At 37.5% G+C, this 10116-nt stretch overlaps 2 protein-coding genes across 2 annotated transcripts in view; both read right to left on the reverse strand.

Annotated features, from left to right (window-relative positions):
• Positions 1-4225, reverse strand: part of aip (aryl hydrocarbon receptor interacting protein) — a 10537-nt gene extending 6312 nt beyond the window's left edge. Inside the window, exons 1-4 of the mRNA XM_053232722.1 lie at positions 4073-4225; positions 1219-1401; positions 591-779; positions 217-393 (exon numbers count right to left, since the gene is read on the reverse strand). Of these exons, the coding sequence (XP_053088697.1) occupies positions 217-393; positions 591-779; positions 1219-1401; positions 4073-4171 (648 nt within the window). The 5' untranslated portion in view covers positions 4172-4225. The remainder of the gene's footprint in view (positions 1-216; positions 394-590; positions 780-1218; positions 1402-4072) is intronic.
• A 637-nt stretch (positions 4226-4862) lies between these two features.
• sod3b (superoxide dismutase 3, extracellular b) lies at positions 4863-8650 on the reverse strand. Its single transcript, XM_026932538.3, has 2 exons — positions 8484-8650; positions 4863-6563 (listed from the first exon to the last, which is right to left on the reverse strand). Exon 2 carries the CDS (start codon positions 6543-6545, stop codon positions 5940-5942), a length of 606 nt encoding a protein of 201 aa, XP_026788339.2. The 5' UTR covers positions 6546-6563; positions 8484-8650; the 3' UTR covers positions 4863-5939.
• Positions 8651-10116: the final 1466 nt, after the last annotated feature.

The following is a 10116-nucleotide window of genomic DNA, read 5'->3' on the forward strand; positions in this document are numbered from 1 at the left end:
TCTCTCTCTGTCTGTCTTTCTCTCTCACTCTGTCGCACACACTCTCTTTCTCTCTCACTCTGTCCATCTTTCTCACTCTGTCTCACTCACTCTCTCTCTGTCTTTCTCTCACTCTGTCGCACACTCTCTGTCTCTCTTTCTCTCTCACTCTCTCTTTGTCTCTCTCTGTCTGTCTTTCTCTCACACACACACACACACACAGTGTGTAGGTTCTACCTTCATCTGCAGGTTCTTCAGGCAGGCGATGGCGTTGTAGTATTTTTCGGCGGCTCCCTCCGTGTCTCCCTTCTTGAAGAGCGCGTTTCCTTCCTCGTGGATCTGCGGCACGGCGGCCAGTTTCTCCTCATCCGTCATCGCCCACGTCTCCAACGGGAACGAGCCTGGGGGCGAAACCTTAAACACACACACACACACACACACACACACACACACACACACACACACACACAACACACACACAATATAACAAGGTGCTGTTCTCCTAGAGATCTATGCAGAGCTTCTGGAACATTCCACAAAGTCTTTATCCATCTATCTACCTACTCATACACCCTTACCACACACACACACACACACACACACACACACACCTCCAGGAGCTCCATGGTGAAGATGAGGGGCTGAGGGTTGGCTTGGAGCTGTTCCAGGTCTTTGTGTCCCTGCGAGTGGTGCGAGTGGACCTGAGCGATGCCGCAGCAGTGTCTCTGTCCCTCCAGAGGGTCTTTACCCACGCTGATGTTCCGCAGAGACTGAGACACCAGCGGGTACAGAGCCGTGTGCTGGAGGAGAAAACACCGAGGGACGAGAAGATACAAACAAACAGCTAAAGACAGGCTCGGCGACGTTTCGCAACCCGTACGGCTGAGTATTCGCCGTATTACAGAACCTTATGAAGACTCACATCCTTGCTGAACAAAATCTCAACCCTTCAGCTAACTTTAATAAATTATCACATTATCATTATTATTATTATTATTATTATTTGTTAGAGGACAAACCTTTTAATTCTTTAGTCTGCATTTTCTATCCCTTATTTTTTTTTTAGATTTAAACAGTAGTGCTTGTGTTTAAAGGTGTTATTTAAAAAAAGAAAAACATTTCCAATCATCCTACTCAAGAGAAGAAAACCGGCTCAAGTACGTGTGTAACCTGACACTGAATACCAGGAACTTTCCCCACAGATTAGTTCTGAACTAATCTGGACGTCGCACCACGTACCTTGACGTCGCAGGTGAACTCTGCGATCTCGCCCGTTCTCATGGTGCTGACCACACGCTCCCACACGGGCAGCTTAAACTTCTTCCCCAGGATCAGCTCCATGGGTTTACTCTTCCCTCCCATCGTCCTGGAGTCGTCCAGCACCGTACCGTCACACAGACTGCTGCGGTAATGAAACATCACCTGCAGGAACACACACACACACACACACACACACACACACACCTGTAATCCACTGCACTTCCTCCTGTACCACGTGACACCAAGACCAGCCATGATCACCTCATTTTTATTCCATGGCTGCAAATAAATCCGCTTGTTTTGATGAAGCGGAACCTCCACAGACATCAAAATTAAAAAATACTCCTATAAAACAGGTTTCATAGATCATACAGATCATATCAGCTCCAGAACTATTTGTGACAATAATTGTGACACATAATGTGATGATAAATTTTTATTTTTTTTAATTTTCTTACAGTGAAATTACTGTAAGGTTTTTTCATCATGAGATTAAACTAACTAACCACAAAGACTTATTAACGAGGACTAACGATGGAGATTCCGGCTCTTTTCAGTGATTCATTTCATTTGACTCAGTTCACCATTACGAGTCGACTCTATGAGTCAATTCCCAAACTGATAAAAAGTGGTATTTTCACCACAGATTGTTCATCTTGGTTTAACTATGGCTGAAATTATTTCATAAAATCTTACGTCGCCATGGAACCGCCTCCGAAACGGCTCATACGTGCGAGTTCACTAAAAAAAAAAAAGATCCGGTTCAAAGAGCTGAATCATTTGTAAATGACACATCACCACGAAGGAGATTCAGTAAAAGATCCAGTGAGGGAAACATAATGCTCTGATTGTGTGTGTGTGTGTGTGTGTGTGTGAGACAGGATTAATTATTTTCTTTCTTGTTTTCTCATGATTCTGAAATAACAAAAAGCTGTTTTCTCGCGACGTAATTTTATCACGAGAAAATCTCGCGCCTTGTGAATAGGACCGGTGTTGCATGCACATTGGCGTCTTCGCCATCTCCATCGTCTTCATCTTCACCATCACCATCGTCTTCACCATCGTCTTCACCTTCACCATCCTCTTCGCCATCTCCATAGTCTTCACCATCCTCTTCGCCATCTCCATCGTCTTCACCATCGTCTTCGCCATCGTCTTCGCCATCGTCTTTGCCATCTCCATCGTCTTCACCATCGTCTTCGCCATCTCCGTCGTCTTCACCATTGTCTTCGCCATCTCCGTCGTCTTCACCTTCACCGTCGTCTTCGCCATCGTCTTCGCCATTGTCTTCGCCATCTCCGTCGTCTTCGCCATCGTCTTCGCCATCTCCGTCGTCTTCGCCGTCGTCTTCGCCATCACCGTCGTCTTCACCATCACCGTCGTCTTCACCATCATTTTCACCATCATCTTCGCCTTCACCATCGTCTTCGCCATCGTCTTCGCCATCGTCTTCGCCATCTCCATAGTCTTCACCATCGTCTTCACCATCGTCTTTGCCATCTCCATCGTCTTCGCCATCTCCATTGCCATCTCCATCCTCTTCGCCATCTCCATCGTCTTCGCCATCACCATCCTCTTTGCCATCTCTATCATAAATATAATAACTGCCTGCTGTAGAGATGGACTTTATCTCCGCGTTGAGAGAGAGAGAGAGAGAGAGAGGTGTAAAGGGTGTAAACCTGACAGCCTCCTTCTCAAGCGTCGGACACTAATGTAGAAGTTTCAGCTTGAGTGAGTTTCTGATCAAAATGAAAACGAATTTGTTCATCCATGATGCTGCGTGTTTGCGCTAAGCTCTTGTTGCTTTAAGAACAATAAAAACAACATGCTGTTATGTCGAATAAATAGAAACATCATTTAAGTCGTTATCATGAGAAAACAACTATTCTGTTATGTTGAGATCACAAGAAAAGTAAGTCGTGATCATGAGAAAATAAGAAAGAAAGAAAGAAAAAATTAACGGCTTCTTAAAGCTTCTGTAGGGAAATACAGTTCTGGGAAAAAAAAAAAACTTTAGAGCAAGACACGCCCCCGATGGGCGGGGCATCTACAATCTAGAGAGCATTTAATTGGATGAAGATGAAACTAGTACAGGATGAGTCATCTAAAAAAAATTATAATCATTTTCCCAGAAGTGATGAACTACAAAATTAAAAAGAGGCAATTTTTTCTTTTTCTTTCTACTGGATTCACTAACGAACAGGTACAAAAAGCTCTGAAACTGCAATTTTAGAGATATAAAGTGCAGGATTACAGCTTACTAAGCAGCTAATTCTGACAGCTTTTGTGTTATTTTTATATAAAATATTCAAATATCATAATTATCACGATTCATATATTCCACACAATCCTGTATAACTGTACTGTTATCATTATTCTGCTCTTATTTAAATCCCTCTCACTATAAAACACTGCATATTTTCCCCCCAGGACGCTTTTTAATCATAACTAGATAAGTAACATTATAAAAAAAAATGCACATAGCTACAAATAAAAATAAAATAATGACATGGAGAAAAGCTGGGAAACGGGATGTAGTGATATGGGGACCAGCATCTGATGCTCATCTGGCTAACACTCACTAGCAGCACTGCTAACTTGTTGATCTTAGTATTTAATAGGTCTCTAAAGCAAAAATATTGTGCATCTGCCATGAGAAAGTAATAAAAATCAATTTTATATCGAATGTTTAAGTGTAAACAAGGCGATTAGCAAGGCCAAGCGCCGCTAGCTAGGTTAGTTAGCCGGTTAGCATTCTAGCTGGTAAATATTAAAAACACTCACGAATGAAACCCTTTAATGATTTTAAATATTGCACGATTATATGTTTTACCTTCGTGCCATCCACATAGTCTGGGATTTCCCCTCTTCCAGGAGAAAGCACTTTTTTGTGGATGCCATCCGCGCTGAGTTTGAGAGCAAGTTCCTCCATTCTCGCTGCTAGAAAATGTAAGCTATCGAGCCAACACGAGCAGCTTCGGCAAAGATCGGCAATGATCGGTCATGTTCGGAAAGGGATCTCCGAAAGAGCGATGTGATCGGCAAAAATCGGATTCGTTCGGATAAGATCGTAGCTGCGACGCTGTGTTTCTTTTTCAGCTTGTGTTTACTGGGAGGAGTTTAAATGTTTTGCATGTAGATCTGGTTTTATATTCTGACACTTTGTATATTTTGACATTTTGTATTATTATGAATTCTTTCTGTAGCCATTTTGTTATATTTAATATAGTTTAGAGTATAATTAATTTGTGGATATCAACTCTGAAATACTTCATATTGATAATTTTATTATTTAATTTTCACATAAAGCTCAGAAAGATGAAATGAGTGTACATGATTTCAAAAACAAGATTATTTTCCACCTTCAAATCCACATTCAGCTTTTTATGCCTTACATATTGCTTATAATTGAATAATTTAGGAATTATTTGGCCCTTTTCAAGATCTGAGGCCTAACAGGGGAAACAATCACAATGTAAATCCACTTAATAACATAACAGTAATATAAAATAGCACTCCAGTTTTGTATTTTTCTTTATTCACTGTCTAGACGGAAGTTAGTTGGCTAGCAAACAGCTTTCTAACAAGACCTGGTCTGAAAAAAATATAGAAAGCGCCACACATTTATTTGAAATAGGGGCATTTTATTGACTGTTATACCTCAATATTAAAAATACATAGAAAATAATAAAAGATTAGGCAAAAACCTGAGAGTTAAAGTAAAGTTTACTGCAGTAACTGATTAGATGTTCTAACATGTACGACTGTACTCTAATAAAGATACACACCAACACATCAACTCCATTTTATCATCATGTTCAACATGACCATAAATTATCTCCACATGACCCAGACTCTTTAAACATAACACGAGGTCACGTGCAAGGAGAGCTATAAAAAGATAAATACAGATAAATACTGAATCTCACATTATTTATCACACATCTAAAGCGAGATTAATTGAACTGGATTGAAAGAGGAAAGGCATAAACAATTAGCTAACACTGATAGTTCATTATTTTCTTTTTGGATTAAATCAGTTTGTCCAGAATGATTTCATTTGTATAATGACTCTGTTAGATTATTGTTTAAAGTGGAACATTTTTAGACGTATTACAACATTGTAGAAATCTGATTTCGTCAGACTCTGGGTTTAGAAATCCTGTCGCAGATGATCTGTAATGGCTTTGCATTATTTTTTTCTTTTCATTTCTTTCATTTTTAACTCCATCACCACTCGCCCTCTTCATAAGGACCATGACGTATTTGTTAAGGTTAAGATTTACGTACAAAATTATTCAATATTTATATAGTTTACATCTTCAGGACTTCCTTCTCAGCCCAATTGGAGCGAGGGAATACAAACAAAATGAAGAAATAAAGAAACAAATGCATGTTCAGAAGATAAAAACAAACTGAAAATGTGAATAATAATTAATAATAAAGAAGGACAAGAAGAAACAGAAGAAGTAGGTTATTAGTAAGAAGATCAAAACAAGTACAAGTTTCTTTCTTTCTTCTACTTTTGTACTTATATTTTATTCTTTTTTGTTTTGTTTTCTGACCCCATGACAGCGTGCTAGGACATGTTCAGACCAAATTAACCCAATATTAACAAGATAATTTCATATCTTATCACGCTAGACCATCAGACCGATATATCATCAGACCTATATGTACAAACTCAACCCCACATTAATTTAGAGATGGGATTTATTCCAGACTTTGGAGCTGCTTATTCCGATCACACAGCAGGCCAGTCGTCCTCCAGCGTTCCCATGCAGAAGGCTTCCAGCGTCTCCTCCTTGTCCCATGTCGTCCTCCTTCTCATGGATCACCACGGCACGGCCGAGGACCGATAACCCGCCGTAGAGAGTGGCTTTGGAGTCTACAGACTGGCGAATCTTCCCATTGTGAGCAATAAAGTTTCCGAAATCCCCCGGATGAAGCGGATGGTTGGCTCCTTCTGGGTTGTAATGGCCGCCGGTGGAGGTGCAGCCCTCGCTGAGATCTCCGTACTGATGAATGTGTATCGCTCGGGACTGAGAGTTGGATGCAGGCAGGCCGTGCAGCTTGAACTTCACCTGTAACTCCTCATCCGGCCCGGTTTGTTTAAACAGGACGTGTCCATACACTCGGGGCATTCCTGACGCCAGCTGGGTGTTGGGTCGCATCCTGCACGTGGCGTACAGAGAGCCGCTGAACAGATCGTGCTCAGGAGGCTTCAGGCTGAGATTCTCACTCAGTGTCGGTGTGTGGAAGACAACGCTGAGCAAGAACACCACCGGGAGTGTGTAAGACATCATTTTCACTTCTGATTATTCCTAAAGAACAGGGAGGAAGAAAGCGGAAAATCAGGAATGCTTGTAGAGTGTTTCACTTCCCTCTGTTTTAAAGTCATTCATCGTCAGTAAGTGCTTTATCCTGCTTTAACCTATCGGCATGTTTCTGGGAAGAACCTGAAGAACCCAGAGGAACCCACGCAGACTCGCTGTGTATTGGTTCCTCACACAATCTGGTGACGTGTCTGAGTTTTTGTTCTTCTAGTTTGTACTAGCATGGACTCTGTACATGGTCTACATGTTCTAGCATGATGAGATGTTTTTTTTTCCAGCAGAGATAAAGATGATAAGGGTGTCTGCTTAATGCTGTACATATAGTATAAGATATAAGAAGCCCATGCTCCTAATGAATTATAGCCCCATTTATAAGTATTAATAAGCAAGTATTTCTGTTCTATAAATACATTTATAAAGACACGTCAAGACCTATTCTTGATTATAATAACAGTTATAGTTATATTTATATTATTGTTATAATTATGTATGTGATGCACTTGCTTTTTCATGCCCTTGCTCATAATGCATTATACACAGATCGATAAGTATTATTTGGTCAGTTTTATGGTTCCGTGAACCATCGAGCTGCAGCTTTATAAATATATTCATGTTGAAGAAAAACATTCAGGTTGAAGAAAAATAATTTAGAAAATAACATAAAATTTGCATCATTTAGGAATGTTGAATAATGCAAATAGGTTTAAAAAAACATTTTCCCAAAAACAATATCCTAATTAAAAAAAAAAAACTTTTAAGCTTTTTAAAAGCCTAAGGTAATCCGTAGAGTCTGGCACAAAAACAGTTTTACATTCCTTTTTTTTTTTTGGTGGTTTTTTTGTGAAGAAAGTTAGTAAAGATTGAGAACGACAAATATTCTAGAGATCTATGAGGTTTATGTTCATTTACAGTAATACGCTCAAGTGATTTGGAGTTGATTGACATCTTATATTTTCCTAAAACTTAAAAAAGAGCCTTAAATTGACTGTCTGTAAGTGTGAACTTTATGCATGAAAGGGTTAATTATTCTTGAAGGCATTTTTTTGCGTTACAGCCTTTTGCACAGTAATTAATATAATGATATAATCATAATTCATAAACTCAAAAAAATAATTCATGGGAATTAAGAGCAGAATTTCCACTTCAGTAAAATATGTACCTTCAACAAAATATTATGTTAAACTCATTACATAGAAATAACGACATATACAAATTTAGTTTATTGTAGTAACATGGACATTATTTCAATATGTAACATGTTACTAAAGCGGAAATTCTGCCAATAATTTAAATATGTTGATCCATGAATTATTTTTTTCATGTATTTATATATTTATATATCCCAACTCTTCCTCTCCAGGGTTCCAGAGGTGTAATATCGCCCTTTTAGCTAATATCATGCACAGTAAAATGGGTTTTTCATAATAATAATAATAGACATTATTGATATAAGACCTTTTATACATCTAAAATGCAGCTCAAAGTGATTTACAGTGTGAAATAAAAACAGTGTGAAATAAAAACAGGAATAAAGACAATAAAAACAAACGAAACAAACAAATAAACAAAAGATATTAATATCCAATAATTGTAAGTCTTTTAAACTTTAGATGGAAATCCAATAATTATATATATATATATATATGAGCCAGAATGGACGACTGTATCCTTCGACATGACCCTAAAGCTCAGAACAGATGTTATATAATGTTTTGTATTTCTTACAGCTAAAGAGGGAACACATTTGCAGTTTGGATATCAGACTGTTGTGTACCATTCAGATCTTATTTACTGTATATTTACATCTCCATGCTGTAACACATTCACAGTTCATCACTATATATATATATATATATATATATATATATATATATATACATCAGAGTATTAGTGTACACAAAACTTTACCTCTTCCTCTGGTCCTGCTCGGTGCTGTGTGTGTTTCTGCACCTCCGCCTTCTTTCCCTTCATTCTTGTCCAACCACGCAGAAAGAGGTTGTGTAAGCCTGGATCAGGTTTCATGCTTTTTTTGGACATGTTGTTGTTATTGGAGTGAAATATTGTGATGTCCTGAGTGAATGCTGCCTCATGAGGAAGAGAGAATAATAGGGCATAAAATTACAATTATATAATGCTATTATATTATGCTATAAAATAATAATAATAATAATAATAATAATAATAATTATTATTATTATTGTTGTTGTTGTTGTTGTTGATAAATCAAATATAATAATAATAAACAAATAGTACCACTACTTCTAACAACAACAACAACAACAACAACAATAATAATAATAATAATAATAATACAGATGCACTTCATACTAGATTACTTTTTATATTGCATATTTTATGCTTTTTTTTTATTAATTAAAGTTTTTCTTAATGAATTTTCCTCTGCATTATTTTGCTTCAAATCCAACATCTAAAACTGTCTTGGATAAGAGTAAACATAAATAAAATCTAATTAATAATCCTTTTTTTTTTTTTTTTAATAATATGTTAATTAAACAGCAAATACATGACTAAATATGTACTATTATTTTATTTTTCAAACATTTTACATTTTTTTCTCTTAGCAAGTGCGCTGTAAAATGTGTGTAGCGGTTTGCTGAGGAGTTAAATCGACATTAATAGCTCCAAAAGACACGTTATAAAGTTTGAAGATGATAAAGTTTGTCAGTGAAGGGACCTGAGAGCTGCAGGACAGAGCGGTAGCCAATCAGGGTGGCGAATGAGTCTATTTCAGTGACGTGTAAGAACTAATTTGCATATCGTGTTCGGGTGTATGAATCGAGATTTAAGGCAAAAATACAAGAGTAATATTAGTATTTTAAACATCATAACAACATTTATAACACATTGTATATGTTATGTATATATACATGTATATATTAAGCTTTATATTTAATGAAGATATGTATAATCTACCGTCATGGAAACAACTAGTGAGCTGTCGCTGTATATTAGAGCGCAGAGGCAGTAGCTTTACTGCGCATGCCTGAATACTTGCTCTCTAAGCTACACGCTGAGAACCCGGTTTCTCCCCCAGTGCTTAGGGGAAAGTCCCCGGACACTGAACAGAGATGTTCTGCCTGAATCGCAGCTCATGAGCTTGGAACGATACTACTTCCTGCTAAGACGTCACTTCCTGGCTGAGCAGAGTATCACAAGCCATGTTGGTCATTACAAGAGAAATGCAGGTACTGTATGCACTGCAACTGAACGGGGCTCATTCTCAGGATGCGCTTTCTTTTATTTTAAATTTTTTTATTTAAATTACATTATTGTTTTTAGCAGTTTACTTCAGTAACCATTAACTTCAAAATAAAAAAAATTAATAAATATATATAAAAAAAACCCAAAACAAACCAGGAAGAAGTAGAAGCACTTAAGGGTAGAAATTTAAATAAAACGGTGGTGCTCATTTTTATAAACTTTTATTCTACTTCCAATGTCAACAATCCACTAGATTATATAATAATATTACTCACAATTTAAAAAATCACTGATAGTGACATACTATATAAAAGGTTTG

The sequence above is a fragment of the Pangasianodon hypophthalmus genome, chromosome 3, assembly GCF_027358585.1.
Source record: "Pangasianodon hypophthalmus isolate fPanHyp1 chromosome 3, fPanHyp1.pri, whole genome shotgun sequence".
In the NCBI taxonomy this organism is placed as follows: domain Eukaryota; kingdom Metazoa; phylum Chordata; class Actinopteri; order Siluriformes; family Pangasiidae; genus Pangasianodon; species Pangasianodon hypophthalmus.

What these genes read in the sequence shown, in the direction of transcription:
- sod3b (XM_026932538.3), bottom strand. Translation starts at nt 6,545, where the DNA reads ATGATGTCTTACACACTCCCGGTGGTGTTCTTGCTCAGCGTTGTCTTC.